We start from the raw sequence: 23,024 nt of genomic DNA, 5'->3' as shown, positions 1-23,024 counted from the left end.
AGTCTTTGAAACATATAAATTAATAGATATTCCGAGAGACATGTTTAGGAAAGAAGGCTAGCCATGAATATTTCAGCGCGCTCTAAAATATGTAATTTAAAACAAGAAACGTTGCTTGTTTTTTGACCCCTTGCTTTTTCCATGTGACCTGTCCAAGGCCTTTTCAAATGTATTTACTCTCTAAATATAAAGGAACATGGTTAATTTTAGACCAATAATTGTAGGTCTCTGAGAAGAATCGGAGAAGTGTCACACAGTAGACAAAAGCATTTGTAAACCTGAACTGTTCAGCTAATATAGTCACACAATGTACTTTTCAGAATGCCACCATTACATCTGCAGAGAAAGGTTTGCTGCAAGGCATACAAGGACAACAAGCAATGTTTTTTTTTATTTTGACGAGTTGGGTGTTTATGAAAATCAGTTCTGGGAAAAGTTTGAATTTCACATTTTAGAAGAGCTTTCAAGTAAGTGTTTCAAAATGGTAGCATTCTTTAAAAAAATGGAATAATTTAAATAACATGTATTTAAAGAGCCAGTAAATGTAAATAAGTAACTTCATACATCTTAAATAATCATATCTCTAAAATAGTAAGACCAAATATTAATTTGCGTCCATTAATGAATACCTTCCTTCATCTATGTATTTGTATGGATATACCGTATCGTTATATACTATATGTATGTGAAACAACAGCTGGCCCAATCAGATTATGACCTTAGGGAGGCTTTAGAATAATAGCAAATATAGTCAGGGCTAACCTATGTAGTATCCAAGAAGAAAAACGAAAGCCGGGTTAACCGGATATAATGAGGTATAAAACGTATTTCCTGATGGGAATATAGTAAGAGTGGACAAGGCTGCAAATAGAATGACAAACAGGTCAAACATCTGTTTCCCAAATTAGTTGTTTTTTTACGGAAGACAGTTTTTTTGTTAAGAAAACTTTGTGAGGTTTGGGGTATATGTAGGTTTTCCACTTGTTTACTTAAAACTAAAAAAGGCGATAATTGTTTTGAATGGTTTTTGATACAATGTCTTGTCTAGATCCCCTAAATTGGTTAACAATTCAGGCACTGATCTTCTTTGTTTGGGTAGGTGTATCAAAACAGGTATTCCAAGTGCAGTATGACTAATTATTCTTAATGAATAGTGCTACTTATGTCATGACCCTTACCTGCACACCCAGATGGAGCAGTACATAAAAGATTACATAGGTAGTAAAGTGATCCCACTTCTATTGGCAACTCTCATCTTTATTTTATACAACAAAGTAAATGATTGTGATAACAGACTCCAGGTATTACATATGTATGCCTGGCCTCTGAGACAGCTTTTCAGTCCTTTTGAGGGGTGGATAGGGTTTAGTTCTGCCATTTGACTGCCCAGCTCTGGCAATACTATCCAGCTTCTACCCCAATCTCAGTGACACTCAATTCAATGTGGGTTAGGACTAGGACAAAATGTCCAAGTATGTCTTTCGATGACCAAAAGATAAAATTGTGTGAATGAATGAATCACCATATGTTAATTTTGTAAAAATGTTACGACATGAAGCAATTTTTTAAAAAGAAGTCCTTGTCAATTGTGATATCTCGATTCAAAGCTCAACATAATGACTGAAATAAAATATGTATCCAGAAGAGCTATCTGTTAAATCTAATATAGCAAGGTTGTTTTTAAGCCAATATGAGATTTTATTCTTTCCTCTGAGGTTCCCAGTTTCATTGTCCCTTACAAGATTGGTTCAGGATTAAAGGTGCTGCTTTAGTTGGAGAAAACATTTACTGCCCCCACTAGCATGTTAAGCAAAAGAACTGAGGCTTTACTCTTTCCTCTGAAGGATTAACCACATGAAAACAACAAAGAAACCTTTAATAAGCTTATTCACTTTCTATGCCAACAACCTGTCAACGCCTGCTTTCCTGTCATATGACAATTAAGTGTTCCTGGCACAAAACTACGAATGGGAACACTTTACATGATTAAATGTTTAGTTCTGGGAAAGGTTTGGGCATTCTGCGATAATAGGAATGATGTTTCTAATGCTGCATTTATGTACAAAAATGTTCAATTCTGCATAGTAAATGACACCTTTACACCCAGCCATGTACCATTCTTGTCCCTGGCACACTAGGGAAGGGACATTACACCAAGAAGACTGCGGGGAGCTAAACATTTTGATTTTTTTTTAAAAAAAGAAAGACCGCTATGAAAAAAAAATCCAACAAAACACATTTACCTTGGTAGTATTACTGACTTTAAACAGTTAAATCCACTGACTGTACAGTGCAATGTATTATGTTACCAATACAGTTTATTTTATTGCAGTTTACATTTCTTTTACATTTGAACAGTCCTTTGTTTATTCTACCGTATCCTGCACTACAGAGCGACTGCAAGCAAATGTTCTATTTAATGTATCTCTACAGTCTAAGAATCCACTGCCATTAATAGATTACAGACACAGCTCAATTCTACACACTCATCCTCGAAAAGGATTACCTAATAAGGGCTAGTATTTTTAAACAAACCTATCTGTGTGGCTGAATGCTTGTTACATATTTTCTTTACTTACATAAGAAAGGGACGTGAAGTGGATATCCATGCCACTGAATGTGTTTGAATTTAAGATAGAGAACCTGGCGAGTTAAACTCTTGTATGCAGCATCTGCATTTTGCCGAGTTTTATCTGGTTGACAGCTGACTTATGTAAGTAAAAAAACCACAATAGCAATAGTAAGATATTACTGTCGCTAAGTCCCACCACCGTTTGTCATTACTTTGATGTGTGTTGTCTGTCTGGTTTTCTAAGGCAATTTCAACAGTATATGAGCTTCACAAGGAATAAGCACTTTGCTATAATGTGTATATTGTTTAGTTGCTACCTGTGATGATTTCTGAATTAGGGATGAATCTATATTTTACATAAAATGCACAATGCTTTTAATAGTTATAAATGAGTGCCATTTGTATATCTATGCATTTGGCTGGTGCGGTAGTTTTTGTTCAACTTTTTCTGCCACCTTTTTTACTTGAGGGACATGATTATTGAGAAATATATTCACAATTTTATATGATTATATATATATATGTATAATATAGAATTTATTTATACTATAACTTTATAATTTTTTATATATGAAATGTATGAAAGGATGACCCATTTTAAGGTTTTTAGTATTTATAAAATACATTTAACTTGTGCCTTTTCAGAAGGGCCTCTTAAAATTCTCAGCACTGGCTTTAATTAGAAAATGGCATGTCAGCAGTTTGATACAGTTTGATTCACTGCTTGCAATTCAAATGATCAACCAAAATAAAATAAATTGTCTCAAACATAGGTTACAAAAGCAGTCTGAGGTAATGGTAAAAAAATGGTACTGAAATAAGATATTTTAGTTTTGATACTGTTTCAAATTATATATTATGATTGTCCTAATTCTTCCTATGCATTATGAGTAACACTTGCTAATACTTTACAGTAGTCATTTCAAAGCAGTGGAAGCGAACTATCCGGGAGGACTATTAACTAACAATACATACTTGTCTGATGTTTCCCTTTCATTTTGACCAGCATGTGCAAATAAGTTAATCATCCTAAATACATTTGCACATAACATGCATATAGCTGCTTATATATATTTAATATATGCAGTTAGCAGATTTTACTTCTACTGAAACTATAGGATAGAATTGATATTACTCAATTTATAGTGTAATACAGGGCAAGCTAGTGAAGAGTTGAGCCAACCGTCTTCCTCAACTCTTCTTTTGCTGTGATTGAAGAATAAATAAGACCTGCCGTAGATGGGAGTTTCAAGATTTTTCACGTCCAGGCCACTAAATATGATCAGGGCAAAACCAAGCTTTGTTTCAGCTATGATTGTGACCAGCCTTCCGCTGTATATATATATATATACGTCTGTATCTGTCAAGAATCCAACATTTGCTATTTGCCTTAGATGGGGCCTCCGTCCAATATTTGGTCGTCTTCAAAACTGTAGAGAATGTTAATAGGTCATAGCTCTTACTTTACATAATTTACATTCAGGCTTTAATACTGTTTCTTAGTTGTGTACAATGCATAGTATACAATTAAAAAACAAATCTTACACTTTATCTACTGTAATATACTATATATTATTTAGGTAGCTGTATCTGTTTTTGTCTTTTGGGAAATATTGTTTTTTCTCATTATTTTTGTCATTCTAATTTTAACATGACATATATTGGTTTCTCTGTTGTTTTTTAATTTTTATTATTACACTTCTTATTTGGTTTAAGTTTTGGTGGTTACATATTGTAAAGTACAGATTTATTTATTTTTACTATTTGGAAAAATAGTTTTTAAATAATAAGTAACTTTTATTCCTTCCTAACGCCAAACAGTATCTTTGACTAAGATTTTATGACTGACCTGATGCCATGTGGATTTTGAAAAATATAAGCAATATAAGTCATATCATTTATATGTACCCGGTTGAGCAGACCCTTTGAATTACCAGTAAAATGTTATAATATAAAGAATATAAAGTCTATGTTCACAGAAAATATAAATTCATTTTTGATAGCTGTTTCCTGTTTATCGCTATATTTAGGTCTTAACCCGCGACCCCGCATTCTTTCTGCAATGTACTAATTCATTTGATTTATTGCCGAGAGCAAATACATCCCCATAAAATGCAAGGAGTGAACTAATGGCAAATGCTTGGCTGTAGTGCACTTTACAAATAAGAGACTGGACAGTAGATAAAGAAGGAACACATTAAGCCATTATATAGGAAACATAGAATTAGATAGCATGCCACCAGGATATAATGGTTACATATGTGTGTTCTAGCTCTGTTATCGTAGACCAATGTGCTATATCAATACCTTAACCCCTTATCATACTGTCTTGTGGTAAATAATAGAATAGCTCAGTGTTAATCGCCCAGTCAGACACTCTGAATAATGAAAGCTTATGGCGGAAATAATTGAGCCAGGCATCATTAGCATTCCCACAAAGAAAAAGCTCAGGGAAAGTCACCCAGAATATCAGATGGTTGACAATAATAATAACAGCCTTCAAATGTGAACTACAAGTGAAAGATTGGCATTCTTGGCGGATGTACATTTTCTAGCTTTATTTTATTTCTTTAGCAAGTGGTACCAATGTCTTTAAGCTATGGGATTTTGTATTTCACATTATTTAGAAAAGAAAAAAAGGTTGTTATAATTGTCCAGTGCATTGTACAGTTCATTTGAATTGTGATTCTAGTAAAGATTGCTGTCCAAGGTATAATTGATATGTGAAACAACACTTGTGATAGAATGTAGAGGAACATATTTCCATTTTATTTAATCCTGTGTTCTGTACTTCATATATTGTTATTTCACAGTCTACTAAGCTGTATGTGTATCCTATACATATTGGCAGATCTGCCTCATACTGCCTCTCTGTAACACCTCTGCTTTCAGTATGATTTACCATGGAGCCAGATGTCAGTTCTGCTACTTTATCAGCAATTTAAAACCATGTTTTCTGGTCATCAGTGTTTGACTTTAGTGTTCTCTTTCGTATTGAAGCCAAACATTTAATGTAGAAGCGCTGGGTCATATATCCAGTGTATTTTCATTAACAAGAACCTATGCATCAGTACTCATCAACACCAAGACTAAACAGGAACCTAAATGAATAGATCTGTAGCATGATAATACAGTACACCTATGCATGTATTTGATCTAACCATCGCCTTTTCTTAAAACATCAGCTTCCCCTATTGTCAGATTGAAGATCCCATCTTCTCTCTTCCTTCATCAGGCCTCACTTGCTCATTTCAAGTGACTTTCGTCACCTGCAGTGTACCTTCCCTTTTTTGCGATTTTTCTATTATGTTTCTATAGAATTCTTTAATTATTTTAATGTTTTGTTTTATTTTGGAGATGAATATAAGTTAGTGTCTCAGAGACAAGGTTGTAAAATGCCAAGCAACAGTGGCTTTAAGGAATATGTTCTTTTCCCTGGCATAATGTTTGCTAAGACAGAAAACAGACCAGGTAAGTAAAAATAGATTACATCTAAAATGCAAGAATGTAAGTGTGTTATACAAGTTATGGAAAGAAAGTGCCTGCACTCTACTCTTCATTAACACCGAGAAGCATTTATCTCCTGCAATTAAACATTTTACGTGGATGTTGATTATAAGAAGACATGCAAATCTAAATATAGGCAAAAATATAACCAGCAGATGCTGCCTTATCCTGTAAAATTATTTCAGCAATTTCCACAGTGCTGTTTTGATAAACTTAGTAGTCACAGAAACCTCATCTTACTGCTGTGGTACAAAAATAAAATTCCATGCCCTCCCAGTCTTCCATTGTGAGGTAAATTCCACATGTAAGTGACCCTGAGTCATGTTTTATTTCTGTCTCGTATTTATCTAGCGCATTTGATCATTTTAACTTAAATATCCCTAGTGGACCACAATGAGGCTCTTATAGGTTCTATACAATGTTTCATAGTAAATACAATGCTTTGCATGGAAACCACAAAGGTGTCCACTGCTCAGGATGGTGATCGCTATGGTTTTGCTGCAGTGCCTTCCATGATCACAAGTAAGCAAACGCACTGCATGCCCAAGTTATGCACATCTCATAGATCGCAGTATAAGATCATTATGGCGTATATGACACACATGTAAAGGCTCGTTGGTGAGGTCTGAGATCTCTCTTAGACCAATCCCACAAATAGTGAGGTCCCAGAGCTTTCTTCTCCCTTATTCTATGTATGTGGGAGAGAGAGAGTGCAGGTCTCAGACAGGGGCACCAGAAGAAAGTCACCCTTCTTGTGCAAAGGTAAGCATATGAAAGGGAGACAAGATATTATTACGTTTATCTTCTGTCTTAAAATTAAAATAATAGTTATAAGAAGGTAGAGCGAGTGCTTCAAAGATTAGGCATATGTATACAGTAAAAGAATGTCATGGGGATGATATTTTTTTAGGTTACAAAATTGGAAAGAAGCACAAGATTTTGCACATAAATGTCACAATATACATGTGACATTTATGTGCAACGTCCTGCCGCACAGTCTCAGCAACAATTCACGAGTCATTAACCAAGTAATTGGTTGTAGAGGAATCTAGAGACGTAAACATGTTAGACAATGCTGCCAAGTACACAAACATTAAAGTCATGCCAGAAGGATCTTGTTCTGCTTAGTGGCAGCATTTAAGGAGGTGACGTGTCTCTAGGAATACTCATTTTAAAACTGAAGTGTATTAATGAAGACGCACAGGTAGGTTCCTCTTTTCTTTGTATGTGATTAAGTGTTTGCCCTATCTTTCATTTTGACTGTAGGCATTTGTTTAAATAGTTAATAATCATATGTCTCAACACAATATGTGGCATTTATAAGTGGCTTGAAAATGTGACTTTCCCTTGCAAAACTAAAGCAGAGTCATAGTCAACTTTTTTTACTTTTTTTTAAGTTAATTTCTGTCCTTTACAAGAGAAATATAAAATCCTTAGAAACCTAGACAAAAAAATATAATCTAAAGAAGAAGTTGCTCTATCTAGTCATAATTGTTAGAAATTATGTATCTGTATGTTGAAATGTTAGGAACGTAGTCCTTGGCATATTGTTATATTGCTCAAAGCCATAAATAGGTGTATTACATCTTATATTCTTTGTAGTATTGTGGCATTTTCAGTTGTTTTGATTCAATGAAGCTTTTGCATGGATGGGCATCAGTGTTACCAATTTGCACCTTACACAAGCAATGATGGGTCTAATGCAGTTTTGGATCATACAAGGTTTCTGAAGGGAGCATATCGATAGTAGATCAAATATTTTGGTAAGTTTGCAAAAATGCGTTCCAATTGATACATAAGAACTACTGGTTTATACGTAGAGCAATGGCTTTTGGTATTATGCATGACTGTATTGGTGCAGTTGGTCCTGCATTATCCTTGGCGCCTAAAGTAATATTAATTCACATAATATATTTTTTTATTTTGAATGTATATATTTTAATGCTTCAGAAGTTTACACACCATTGTGTGAGATACACTTGCCCATAAAAGTGGTGCATAAAATATTCTTTTCAATATAGATTTGTGAAGTGAGCTACGTTTAATAAAACTGTACATAATACTAAACAACAATATACAAATTCTGAAATTAAAAGCCAACACTACAGATATGCACAAAACGTATAAAAATGCAAGGGATGCAATTTTTCTTCTTTGTTTCCTTTCTTTCCTTTCATAGTAATAATTGATAAAATTAACAAACTGATTAAAAGAGGTTTATTATATGTGAATAAAAGTATCTCTTCCTCATGCCTTTCTTTAAATATCTTAAAGCACAATTTTTCTTTACCTGAGAATGAGGTCTAGAGACGTACAGGTCTATGTTCTGAGGGGAAATGTACATCTAGGACTTCTTGAATAGCACTTCTGAAAATTAATTGTGCAAGTTTGCCTTGCAATTTGTACACATTCACAAAATATATACAGGTTTGTCTTTACATCTAATTAGCTAAAAAAAAATCATTTTGTGCCTAGTGAAGCATGTTGTACACCAGGATATTCCCCAGTATTCTGCCTAGTTCAAGAGTAACATATACCAAAAAACTAGAACACAAGGGTAATGTCCCCATGGATCCATTCAAACTTCTAGTCTGGTCATTAATTAAACAACTAAAATGCCCAGAACAGCCACTCTATTTTCCTTCTTCTATAAACGGTGTCCATCGAACACATGCACATATTTAAAAATAAGGCTGTGTATTATAACAATGGAATATAAATTCCAAGCATAGAAAATAGACTTAGTCAGAGGCCCTGACCCTTTAGTAGGCCTGTTTTCTTTACATGTATTTCCTCTATATTAGTTATAAGCACAGATCGGGCTTCAACATGATCCTATCAGCATAGAATATACAGTAGTCTGAAGTAAAATAAAATTCATGATAATCCATAAAATTGCCATATGGCATATGGCTTCATAAAAACTAATCAGCCGCTGCCACCATCTACTTGAGGCTCTGCACACTTACACTAGGCACGTTCACTTTTTCTTCTGATCGTTTTATGACTATATCCTCAGATAGCAGAGGCTATGACAAAACTGGGACGACACGCATGAGGCAATACTGTGTCCTAGCTAGAATCACTGTTTAGCTAAACAATTACCATATATTATCTATTTATAGAGCACAAGAAGATTCTGTAGTTCTATTACATTATTACATTATTGCTCATGTGAGCTTAAACTAGCACGGTATATTGAAATTGAAGGTACATTTATGTGTCCATCTCATGAGGGGCTGGTTCAGTAACATTCATCTTGAAGTGAATGTAGGTCCTTTCTTTATAATATTAAATAGACTACTCTCCAGATATGGATCACTCACCTGTCCGTCCAAACAGAAATATCAAAACATAAAACAAATAAATCCGGACAGCATACAATAAGATCCAAATAACAAGGACCAAAATCTTCAAATAAGTATAAAACTTAGCTTTTATTTCTCCATTGTAAAACGTATTGACATAGATGTTTCAAAGTATAAGACAACGTCATGCACCTCAATCCACCTAACACGTTTCGTCCATCTCAAACTGATTAACCCCTACCCAATCGGAAGTTACAGAACTGCTAATTGTATTGGTCACATTAACTCATTAGTGCCTCTAGGTCCATACTGTCAATATACTCAAGACATTGACTCTTCCCTACACCTATATATACATTGGTTCACAATTAAAATAACATGCTTATTGATTTAGCTTAACTGGAAAACTCTATTTAAATTAACAAGTTTTGATTTTAGTCTAACCAGAATGTGTTAATTGTAGATTTACCAGTAAACCCAACTGATGTTTGATATTGCTTAGCTTATTGTATACATATTGTATATATAAATTACATATATATATAAAATAGAATAATGGTCTAATTTAGAACAGGTTTAAAAATAATACTTAGCTCTAGTTTCCTAGAAAACAAAATGTATAGCTCTCAAATTTGTATATATAATTAGAAGATTTAATTTGCATATAAAAAACATTGATGACAGGAGGCACATAGGAAATGTAAAGATGGTAATTTTCCATAAATCATTTTTTGTGTATAATCTAATTTTTAATAAGATAATCTTTTTCCCTAAAGTTTTGTAGAATTTGCAATATTCCTTCCAGAGTTCCAAATTAATCTCCAGAGAACTTTGCTTTTTCCCATGCTTACCGGCCTTTATCTTGGTTGGGTGATCAACATCACATTTTGGTTGGCAAAGTGTAATAAACTCCCCATATCCTACACAAAGAGTCCATTTATATGAAAAAAAAATAAGCTTTATAAACCACATAAGAGCTTTTAAACTATTGCAGCCCATGTGAGTTAATGCATTTGTTTATTTATACTTGTTTATTTTGATTTATTTATTTGTCATGGATTCAATATTACGTACTATTTCTTAAAAATGCATTCAGAAAAAATAATCTGCTTTTATGTGTGGGAGTCATAAAAATTGGTAAATCGTTATTTTTTTAAGTTTTCCCACAGCTGATACTGAAATAATTTTGCACTGTGGGAACAATTTAAGACATTACATTTCGCAAGGAACTGAGTTGAAAGGCTAAATTAAAAACTCAAGGGAATACATATCATGTATAGTATTACATGCTTATTTCAATATATGTGTTAATGTAACCATAAACAAACCTTTTAGAATGAAGTTGTTGAGTTTAATCTACTGGTAAATTACATTTTAGTGACTAACTGCTTTATTGCTAATGTGGTATTGCATACGAAAGGCCATGAGAACATTTTTTGAGAAAGCGCTTATATGCATTGCACTCTTAGAAACTAAAATCTGAATGCTTGTTTTAGGGTCCAGGTCAGGTTTTTTTTTTTGTTTGTTTTACTTTTAAGTGTATTGTGTTTAAGTGGGAAGTTTTTCTCAAGTTATATCGATATAGATATATGTATAAACCTATGAATTTAAAATAAAAATTGCCAAAGTTCATTCAGAACCCATGCAGAACAGGAGAGAAATGGAGAACGGACCCAATCTGCAGGTCAGCTTTCTATAATCAGTTTGCAGTCTGATGGATAATTACAATCACAGCTGTAAAAAGTCTTTGGACATGACCAAGGCCATGTTAAAGCACTTGGGGCCCTGGAGCACTTATACAAAAATGCCTCTTATTTTCTTGTGCTCAACAATGTTTCCATATCAATACAAAGAAAGCATAATGTACAATAAAAAAAACAACTTTATTGCTGGCTGCTGGCTACATTCGTTCATGATGTCACACCCAATGTAAACGCTAGCATTACACTGTGTCAATCTAATCTTATACCTGTCCGTTGCACATGTAGAAACCATGTTCCACTGTAAACATGCACGGTCAACAGGCACTGGACAAGACTGTAAACTGACCTAGAGATGCTATCAGCCATTGTACTTGTAGACACTTCACTGGCAGTCCTCTCACCAGCAGGGCATGATCACATGAAGCACGGGGTTAATGGAAAGGGAGGGCAGTGATGAACATTAGGAATGAGGATGAACAGCCACACAGAGGTCACTCTGTGACCTAAAGGCCTCCACTCTTCCTGTCTGGGTGTTGGTGGACACTGGGAGAGAGGATCTGGATCTGCCCTGGATCAGGTAATAAACATACCTCCTGTAGAGCCGAATCCTCTCTGCTAGTATCTGACGGTCCCTAAGATGAATCCAGTAGAGCAGCCCATGCTTCTACAAATCAAGGAAGTCTACTACAGAATGGGTGCTCCACACCACTCTGGGGCCCTGGAGCAATTACTCCGTGTGCTCCTTGAATAATGAAAAAATAGGAGACAAAAAGCTGTAACAACTTATACCGACCACAAGTAATATTGTACTGAACAATAAAGTAAAATATTCCAAATTAACTTTCCAGACCAAGGTTTTATTAAGTTTTTAATGCTTATAGACCAAAACATTTTTAGCACTTTTGCGATGTTTTTGTGATTGTCCCAACCATGGCTTAGTGATATCACAGGGGGTCTAATAATGATGTATTATGTTTGCTTCTCACCTTGAGTTTACTAGTGTGTGGGGAGTGTTATCATAGTCCCTGTGGGTCCGAATTTCCCTATTGCGTTTCCTCTAAACAGCACATGTATTGCACTGCATTTCATGTTTTGGATGCTAAACCCAGCAAAGGTCCTTACAACTAATTCTGTACTAACATTTTGGGACACCACCACACAACAGTAGATACCCTTTCCTTGAACACATTAAACACATTTTTCTGTGCCCATTATTCCCACAACTTCAGCCAATGGTATTCTTTGTTTTTTACTGTCTTAGCAGGGAAACTGTATGTTTCTAAGGTCCTCAAATGTAGGTGTTAAATAATAGGTGGGCCAACTTCCACATAAGTAACATAGTAACATAGTAACATAGTTCATAAGGTTGAAAAAAGACCAAAGTCCATCAAGTTCAACCTATATACATATTGTGTCCCTACTGTGTTGATCCAGAGGAAGGCAAAAAACCCTTATGAAGCAGATGCCAATTGCCCCATACCAGGGGGAAAATTCCTTCCCGACTCCAAATATGGCAATCAGAATAAATCCCTGGATCAACGTTCTGTCCCTATTAATCTAATATCCATAACTTGTAATATTATTGCTTTCAAGAAACATGTCCAGGCTCCTTTTGAACTCTTTTATTGAGTTTAACATTACCACTTCCTCTGGCAGAGAGTTCCATAGTCTCACCGCTCTTACTGTAAAGAACCCCCGTCTGTGCTGGTGTAGAAACCTTCTTTCCTTCAGCCGTAGAGGATGTCCCCTTGTTATAGATACAGTCCTGGGTATAAATAGGTCCTGGGAGTGATCTCTGTACTGCCCCCTTATATATTTATACATAGTTATTAAGTCCCCCCTAAGCTGTCTTTTTTCCAAACTAAATAACCCTAATTCTGATAATCTTTCTGGGTACTGTAGTCCTTCCATTCCCCTTATTACTCTGGTTGCCCGTCTTTGAACCCTCTCCAGCTCCACTATATCTTTCTTGTACACTGGTGCCCAGTACTGTACACAGTATTCCATGTGTGGTCTGACTAGTGACTTGTACAGTGGTAGAATTATTTCCTTGTCGTGGGCATCTATGCCCCTTTTGATGCACCCCATGATTTTATTTACCTTAGCAGCAGCTGCCTGACACTGGTCGCTACAGGTAAATTTACTGTTAACTAAGACTCCTAAGTCCTTTTCCATTTCAGTCGTCCCCAGTGTTTTCCCATTTAATACATATTCCCAGCCTGGATTTTTCTTCCCCATGTGCATAACCTTACATTTATCTGTGTTGAACCTCATCTGCCACATCCCAGCCCAAGCCTCCAACCTATGCAGATCCATTTGTAATCGTGCACTGTCCTCTATTGTGTTAACCACGTTACAGAGCTTAGTATCGTCTGCAAAGATTGATACTTTACTATACAATCCCTCTACAAGGTCATTTATAAATATATTAAAAAGTGATTGGGTTGTTTAGAAATGTATAATTGGTAGTTAGTTATTCAAAATGAGTGCACTGCCTTGGAAGATAAACTATACCTGCTTAATGATCTAAATACTGGAAAACATATATTTTTGTAGTGAACAAGGAAAAAAACAGCTGCTGCTATGGTGAGAGAAGATGTAAGTGTGGTTAGAAAGGTGATAGAAGAAAGGGATTCTATATGATAAATAGGATCCTTGAAATGTATCATGTTATTGACAATTAATGATAATCGTAGGTTTCGTATTCGAATTTATGTAATTCCATTCAATTCCAAGATAAAGCCAGAACAGAATTTTAAAAATAATTACAATTAATTTCGGGCTACAGTGATTGGGGGTTATGGTTTATATGAAAAGTATTTTTGGTTTGCTTCTGTATTAATTCAAAAGAAATGTTTTCAGGTGAACAGCATGGGTGTTTTTTTTTCTTTTCAATATTATTATGTTTATCTTCTTAGATTCTGTCAGCAAGAAATCAAAAAGTTCTATTCAAAGAAGCACAGAAACCGGAATGGCTGCGGAAATGAGAAGTCGTATGGTACGGCAACCAAGTAGAGAGTCAACAGATGGAAGTATCAACAGCTACAGCTCTGAGGGAAAGTATGTGATATTATTCTGTTAACAGTATTTGCTTGGTTTTCCCCTTAAGGCTGTGTTATAATGAGATATGCTCTGTAAAACTCCAATTGTATTTAATTTACTAATTGTCATGGATAAACATGGTTTCACTTTAAAGGGAAGAACATTAGAGTATCTCAGGCTAGTGTATTCCTTTTGATTTTTACCTTTATCTCTAGACATCTTCTAGAAACAGATCAGACCCAGCACAGTGAATGTTTCACCCCCAGCTCCAAAACAGAGCAACCAAAATCTCACTGCTAGTGTTCCATCATTAATTTAATTTAATTTAAAGAGTCTCTGATTTAATGACAAAATATGTTGTCTTTATTGAACATCCTGGCAAGAGAGCTTTCATAACAAGTAATAAAGATGTGAGGTTTGTAAGGATTTTTTAAAATATGTGGAACACAGTTTGCATAGCTATTGTTTTTTTATATACCGTGGAAAACTATTTTGTTACAGCATTAATTTATACATATTTATATGTAATTTGAATAACAGATTACTTTCCAACTTGAAAGATAATTGAGTGAAAATTTAGTTCATTCACAAAATGAGAGTTCTGTAATTTACAGTTATTTGTACAGTCCTTGTTTATTGATATTTAACTGGCTACGTTGATGTTTGCTATATTAAGGATGGTCCATGTTCCAAATTTATTTAAAAGTCTTGTTTACAATAAAATAAATATTATATATTTATAATGAAACTATGGTTTGTATTTAACTACAATGAGACATATATTCTAGTTGAATGTATTATATTTTAAACCCAAATATATATATAAGATATTAAGTTTACAGCATCATATTATAGGATATAACTATATTTAATTCATTCTTCTGCAGCTTGATATTTCCAGGAGTAAGATTGGGGGTTGACAGCCAGTTCAGTGATTTTCTTGATGGACTTGGACCTGCACAGTTAGTAGGTCGTCAGACACTCGCCACTCCCGCCATGGGTATGAACAAATTATTATACAAGATAAATGTTATATATTAACGTTATGAAAATAGTATATCATCAACATCTCGTTTTTGAACATTGCCAACAATGATTTCAAAGGAGAAGTTTTGTACAGCATATTATTTTGAGCAAAGTCTTCAATTATTGCCAGACTGGAGCAGATAGCACACTGTGCAGCTAAAGAAAGGAAATGTCTTTGTTTTCTCTGAGACAGACTCCTTTTCTTTGGAACCTATATTTAAATGTGTCTGAGATACGTGTCACTATTCTTGGAATCATTAAATGCAATACTGATAGATTACATTTTGACTTAGTATATAGCGAACTCCATCCTTGTAGCTGTTGAAAATCTATCCTGTATTTACAGATGCGTAAATGACATCACATGTTATTTTGTTACATTTATTGAAATGAACAGATGTTTAGAACTATGAAAATTTTACAGTCAGTGGCTTTGATATTATCAAAGGACTTATTATACGGATGCATTAGTACGGATGCATTGAAGCACTGACTGTGTAACTAACCCTCCTGCTGTATAATTGAAACCTCTTAAAGAAAAAAACATTTAGAACAAAATTACTATTTCAGGATATCATTTTGTTACTATTGCCTACTAAATTAGCTCAGGGTCATTTTCCTTTAAAATTATTTTGTCTTCTTGTGAAATTGCCTTTATTTTGCACATGTTAGTTTTGTTTATTACATCATTTTTTAATTCATTTTTGTCATATAATCTTTTTCAAAGAGTTTCTGTGACTTGTGTCCATACCTGGGAACTTCTTCACTCCGGCTACCCGGACTCTTCCCTTGAGGGACACGGCACTGACGTCGGTGGGAGTTCCCGCTGACGTTGGGGGCGTTCCCGCTGATGGAAAATTTAAAGGGCTAATGGGCGGGGGGTGGGGAACAAGACCCGGAGGATTCTGGTGTTGACCCAGAGAAGCGGTGCTTCACCCAGGGATCTCCGGGTCAAACCCGGAGAGTTCCCAGGTATGCTTGTACCGAAGCAATAGTAAAGCTTCATTTGTATTATATTGAAGCAGATAATGCGTAAATAAGTAATTCTTATGAAACTTGACATTTTTTTTACTCTACTCTATGTTTTAGAGCAGGTGCATGTTGTACCAGCCCTTACTTAATTTTATAAATGCATTTTCCAGCAATAACAAGTTCCAACTTCAAATTCAAAGAACACAAGTAGAATGCCCTGGTTTCAAATATCCATTTTCTTTTCACTTTGTTTCTCTGTGGAAGTTGGATGACCAACTTTGCATAAAATGCACAACAATATTAACAAAATAGGGCTTACAGGGACACTCCAGCATGCAACTGATGGCTGTCACCTTTAACGCCTAGAGTATTGGGACTCGAGACACATTTTTCTCTTTGAAAGGCTAGGTTAAGTTTTAAAATATAACAGCTTACACGTTACAAAGGGAAACAACTCCCTTATGTAGGTTGCACACGCAGCCCATGTAGGCAACAGTACACAATATAGCATACTTTTGAACCCTAACAAAGGCAGAAATAATTTACTTTAAGGGCAACCCTTTCAGAGACAACCAACACTGTAGTTTTTACATTTACCTCTGTTCTCCTAGAGCTCATGCAGTACTCACATTACGAGAAACAGAATAGCCAGCACACCAAGTATGTATTTTAAATAAATGAAGCATAAATCAAAACAATACCAGAGCACATAGGTATATACCAATGTCATCTAACTGCAAACAGAAAAAGATAAATGGAGGCATATACCCATGAGACCCCACCGTGTCAACGAAAAAGCGTTAAGATATTTATCTGTAGTAGATATTCATGTGTGGGCATGTACTAAATGAGAAATGGTCGGTACGTTTATTTATATATTATATATTTAATGAGCCATGATTTCTAATTAAACATTTTCCATATCCAGCATAATTTACCACTACTTGCTTTTAAATTTGCTATTATCACCCTTTCATAAATAAATGCTGCTTTATGTATAATGTTAACAGCAAGGTCGTGTTACACTAATATTTAGCAGACGTTTAGAAAGTCTGAAAGCTGTATGCATCCGAACTTCTAAATATTGTTTTACCCATTTAAGTCACTGACTCTAGTGGTGTTTATTTTATTTATTTTTAGTGCAAATTCACAGGAGCCATATATGGGTATCTATGGCTCATGTAAATTTATATATATATTACGTATCTACTGTATAATGTTTTAAATTATAATAATATTTTATATATATATATATATATATATATATATATAATATATTATTATAATTTAAAACATTATACAGTAGATACGTAATTAGATTATGATATAAATATATGAATAACAACATAGTTTTGATGAAATTTGTGTTTTAATTTTTTCCAGGTGATATTCAGATTGGAATGGTAGACAAAAAAGGGCAGCTAGAAGTTGAAGTCATAAGGGCACGGGGTCTTATACAGAAGCCAGGCTCAAAATCTACCCCAGGTAATAGGACACTAACTCGTACTTTCATGTAGTTGTTACTTTTGCACTTTAGAATTAGATAATGTAAATTCTGCACACAAATTTGTTTTAATTATCTTTGTAGCCTTTGTAGCATTTTGTCTTTTTTTTCAGCACCGTATGTAAAGGTATACCTTTTGGAAAATGGTGCTTGTGTAGCCAAGAAGAAGACAAGAATTGCACGGAAAACACTTGATCCACTCTATCAGCAAACTCTGGTTTTTGAAGAAAGTCCTCATGGAAAAGTTCTGCAGGTAAAGAGATATAGAAGACAGACAGATTGGTTTCATGAACATTGACTTAATATAAAATTGACACAAACATTAAATCTTTCTATGCTCCACTGCACTCACCCACACTTAGGGTCTGTCCTTGGTTCACTTTCCTCCTTTACTGTAAGCCAATTCACTTCAGTCCCTGATATTGAGGTTTTTGCTCTTCTCCTCCTATACAACATCTTTACTTGATCCTACCTCCTCTAGTATTACCTGGTTTCTCTCATCCGCTCTTTTCCTACCATAACTAAAATCTTCAAGGTATTACAATGTATTACTTCTCATCTTCCTTCAAAAATTTCAGCATAACTCCCATTTTGAAAAAGCACTTCCTGGACTCTATCAAACTATCTCTCTACTTCATCTCACCTCCAAGCTTCTTGAATGTACTTTATGTACCTGGCTAACTAACTTGGATTCCGCTAAGAACACTTTAGACATAACTAGTAGCCAACAATTTAGTCAATGCTAAACCCAATGGTCTTTACTCTTTCCTAATCCTAATTAAATTTTTGACACTCTGGATAACCCTTTTCTTCTTCAAATATTTTATAATCCTGGTCTCTATGACAGCGTTCATTTCTTCTTTTCCTGCTTGCTCTCTCAGTTGGTTTAACCCATGCTTCAGTTCTAGGACCTCTCTGATTTACTCTCACTTTACACTGCTTCTCTTGGCAAACCAACTTCACCTTTTTTGGTGGCACTTAAATGCTGATGATGCTCACGTCTACCTTTCTTCCTCTGATCTCTCCCTTTCCGTCACTGATTGATGTCTGCATGATACCCAGAAGTCAGTATCTCTAAAAGTGATCGTATTGTCTCTTCCTCTAATGCTGTGATTTCTTGATTTCAAAGGTGCAACCATCCACTCTTACCCCCACAAGCTTGTTGCCTCTGCATTACAATTAACTGACATCTCATTCACCCCTTATTTATTCTGAAAACTGCTGCCTACATCTGAAAAATATTGCTCGTATTTGCCCCTTCTTAACACAAGATGCAACAAAACCTCTTCTCTGAGCACCGATCATCTTCTGTATTCACTACTGCAGTTCAGTCTTAAATGATCTCCCTCATACCTGTCATGAATGCTGATGTTAGGCTTAACTGTCCAACCTGTTAATCTTCACTGGCTGCCTTTACATTTAAGATTACACTTAAAATCTTAAATGTAGTCTCACCTACAAAGCAGCTCACAGTGGTACCCCTAACTACATTTCCTCATCTATCTCCTACTAGACATCTACTCAGTCCCTCTGCGTATCTAGTTATCTTCACATGTCCTCTGCTCTAATCTCTGTCTCTCATGCTCTAAATGGCTGCCCTATCCCTCAGAATGCCCTACCCTGACTTATGTCTCTCCTCTACTATGCAGTCCAAACATCTCTTTAGACACATTTATTCAGTGCACCCTATTGAATGGCAAGTTAATTACCCTCCTTCCACCAACCGCTGCTTCCCCCTTCCTACCCTGACACTTGCTGCCACTTGTCACGTACCTTACCCTAAAGCTTTAGTTTATACATATGTCTAGTAATATCATGAAACAGTGTTTACACTGGGATACAGTTGTTCGATTGGTCCACCTGAAACCCTTGGACCTTCATCTCATGATTAATATGCCTATACCTCCTTTCTCATTGTTATATATTATTTATAAATAGTGTTTCTAAGATTTTGTATTCCTTTTTTTTTTACTAAAGGTAATTGTCTGGGGAGATTATGGAAGAATGGATCACAAATGCTTCATGGGTGTAGCACAGATTCTTCTCGAAGAACTTGATCTGTCCAGTGTGGTGATTGGATGGTATAAATTGTTTCCTCCATCTTCATTGGTTGATCCTACACTGGCACCACTTACGCGCAGGGCTTCCCAGTCATCTCTTGAAAGTTCAACTGGGCCTCCTTCCATAAGATCTTAATGAACTGGAAGGACATTAGATCTGGTGTAATCAAAATGTTAACACCCAATAAAAGAATCAGAACAATATATGAATATGATCAAAAGCATTGCTGGAGACAGACAATCACTTATTTTTTTGTTTTGCCTGTAGTAGTGATCCAAAAACCAATCTGAAAAAAAAGATTTATATTGGCAGAGAAAATCAAGAATATGTGTATTATGTGTATTGTAAATTAAGTACTCTCAAGACTAGGACATTCTAGGATATATAAAGGATGAAATTAAATAACAAACTGGAAGCTTTCACTCTGTTAAAATGTTTGTTATACATTTTTACAGACCATGAGCAGTGTTATCATATTGGTATTTCAGCATTTTTATACTTGTTAATTCCATTATTTTTTTTAATAATGTGTTATTCTGCCAGTTTCATAAAAGCATTTGTGATAATCCTCACAGAACGTTGCTTTTTGTCCTTTTTTATTGATTTATTAAAAGCTGAGTGTTACAAACATGATAATGGATCTAGTTTGTGTGATATTCCCTGCTTCCTGAAATACTGACAGTGACTTTGAAAAGCGCTGCTATGTAGTGCTTTACTGTTAACTTATGATGTTGCTTTTCATGTAGTGTTAAACATTTCAGAATCATGATACTGTTTTGTATGTATGATACAGCATGCTGCCATAACATCAGAGCACAGCTTTTACGGCACTAAGTTCCAGCATCAGGACTTAAAGAAAATGCCATTGCTGCAGCGCAGCATTTACACAAAGCAAAACCTTTTAAAGCTCCGTATGTGCAATGAAATACATTTTTTCTTCTCATGTGAAAATGCGTAACACTACAAAAAAGGCTACACAAGCAACAGCTGTCATTATTTCACTACAACCAGGGCCATTTATTTGCCAACATGTTATCCCATTGAAGTCAACTAGACTTAAAAAAAAATATTTAAAAAAAAATTAAAAAAACAAACAAAAAAATAAAAAGAAAAAAAAATGCCAACATGTTTGTGCTAGTTTTTCATCATGGGGAATTGTGGAATATATGACCATAAAATTATTTCTTTAACAAATAAATATTGAAAAAGAAAGTATAAACTTAAAAAAAAGTATTTTTGTTCCACTTTTCCACCTTTTTTTGTAAACTTTCAGATTGCAGTATAAATGATGATTTTTTATGTTACATGATGTTTTGCATGGGAGACTTTTTGAAGAAGCCTATCTGTAACCAATGCTGAGATTGATGCAAGTGACTTCATTCCTCTGTCATTTAAAAAATAATGTACTTGTTATGCTGTGTTCATTTAAAAGAAAAATCAGTCAATCGCTGTACTTGTTTCTGTGTATAGATTGTATATTTTACATCCCAAAAATACTGACCTACGGTGGGGATGGAGCATATGACACTTTGAGCTATACCCAGGCTTTTGTTACATGTGTCTCTTTCGACACATATACCTGTCCTGGATAGAGCATGGTATGAGCTGTTTAAAATTCACTGGAAATTCCAGTTGAATTATTCTGCACTTACTAATGTTTTTATCAGATTTTCGTTTACATTTGTTTGAGACTGATGCAAGCACAATGCTTGATTTTTTAACGCAAAATATTTTCTTTTTTTTTTTTGAGAGCGAAAACCCCCGCAAATTGCAGTTAGCATTTTCTTTTTTACATTTTTGTTCTTAAGAGCCCGAGTGATTTTTCTGTACATGTGCTTAAAACTGCAACCCGTGCAGAAGACCCAATATGTTCTCCTACCTTTATGAGCTAGTCAATTTTGTGATCACATGAATAGAGCAGCATGACTTGGAGCTATTCAAAGCTGCATGCGCGTTTTGTAAAAAGACACAAGACAAGGTTATTTAATGTGTGTTAGTTCCACATAGGCCAGCTTGTATGTTGCATGTACTTGTACAGTTTGCTTGTAATTATGACATAACCAAGAAATCTAAGCCATCCATTTTTCTTATAGACATTTTGCAGGTTTTTAGCAGACTAGATGTGTATAGTCTGGTGCCAAATGTCTATAGATGGACTTTATTTTTTACCCTATGGAAGCGTAATGTAGTATGGACCAAATTCCTTCTAATAAATATTTTGGTGTAGATTCCTAATGTGGGGCTGTAACACATATAGAAATTGTGTACACAGTAGGTTTTGATTAATAGACATACTGCCTGCACCAAGTGAACTATTTATTGTTAAATAAACAGGCTGAAGCTATTATGCCCATATTTCCATAGGGCAAATATAGGTGACTGCTTGACCTGCTGAGCAGGGAGTACTGATGCACCGGTGCACTAATATATTATGTACTGTCTTAGTGGCCAAAATAAACAAATTATAATTGGGTAGTATCTTTCTATTTTGACCACTTGTCTTAACACCCCCCCTGTGCTTTTAAATAAATTTCTGACTCATGTTATGTAAACATGTTTAATAAAATTTACTTTTCATGTCTTTCATTGTTGTCTTTACTTTAATGACTAATGATGCTTGATAATGTAAGGAACATTTAAGTTGTCAACGGTTCACTAATACATGAAATATTCACTGCTGAATCAGGAAAAAACAGTAATTCTATTTTTGTCATTTACCTTAAGTTACATTAGGTGAGATATGAGACAAAAAATTTGCACGCTTGATCAAGATAACAATCATTGAGTTTTATAATTAAACCTGTACTAACAATTATTGGTCAACAGTGCTTAGTCAATAAATTACTTTCACTACTCAAGTTAATGCCCATGAACAAATCAACACAAAGGTTTTCCATTAATCAATATTTCCCTAACCCTGGATGAATAATCATATTACTATTACCATAGTATGTGATCTTTGTGTAAAGTTTTACCACAAGGCGATAGGGTTCATCACATGCCTATTCGCTGCTGCCCCTTTCCCAACTGATTGTCTTTCATTGACCTGGTTAACTCCTGTGTGCAAGGGTGTGAGGCCAAGTGGTTTGTTCCATGTGTAATTTATGTATGGAGTGCGAGCAAAGAGCACTTCCTGTGACAGGGCATGAGAGACTTTGGATGTCCCCTTTGTGTGCTCAAATGCAGCAAAGTATATTTTTTTTATTAATATTCGTAATACATTCCTGAGTTGGTATTGCCTGTGATATATATCCTAGCAGGGATGATCATAGTAAACAGAAATGCTGAATTATTGAAATACCTACACGCATAATCTGTGTGTTCAGGTT

General features: G+C 34.9%; 1 protein-coding gene across 2 annotated transcripts in view; it reads left to right on the top strand.

The window, feature by feature from the left end:
* The window catches only part of RIMS1 (regulating synaptic membrane exocytosis 1), a 157,603-nt gene extending 135,327 nt beyond the window's left edge, over window positions 1–22,276 (top strand). The window contains exons 1-6 of one of the 2 annotated variants that reach the window (XM_053461072.1): window positions 2,626–2,713; window positions 14,009–14,150; window positions 15,020–15,132; window positions 17,514–17,615; window positions 17,748–17,887; window positions 19,612–22,276. In XM_053461072.1, coding sequence (XP_053317047.1) covers window positions 14,062–14,150; window positions 15,020–15,132; window positions 17,514–17,615; window positions 17,748–17,887; window positions 19,612–19,830 — 663 coding nt within the window. In that variant the 5' untranslated portion in view covers window positions 2,626–2,713; window positions 14,009–14,061 and the 3' untranslated portion in view covers window positions 19,831–22,276. Of the gene's footprint in view, window positions 1–2,625; window positions 2,714–14,008; window positions 14,151–15,019; window positions 15,133–17,513; window positions 17,616–17,747; window positions 17,888–19,611 lie in introns of those variants that run through there. The other variant, XM_053461071.1, reaches the window with a different exon arrangement.
* The last annotated feature ends 748 nt before the right edge of the window (window positions 22,277–23,024 follow it).

This window comes from Spea bombifrons, chromosome 3, assembly GCF_027358695.1.
Source record: "Spea bombifrons isolate aSpeBom1 chromosome 3, aSpeBom1.2.pri, whole genome shotgun sequence".
Lineage (NCBI taxonomy): Eukaryota > Metazoa > Chordata > Amphibia > Anura > Pelobatidae > Spea > Spea bombifrons.
Note: the sequence above shows the minus strand (reverse complement) of the source record. Positions and strands in the feature narration are given on the sequence as shown.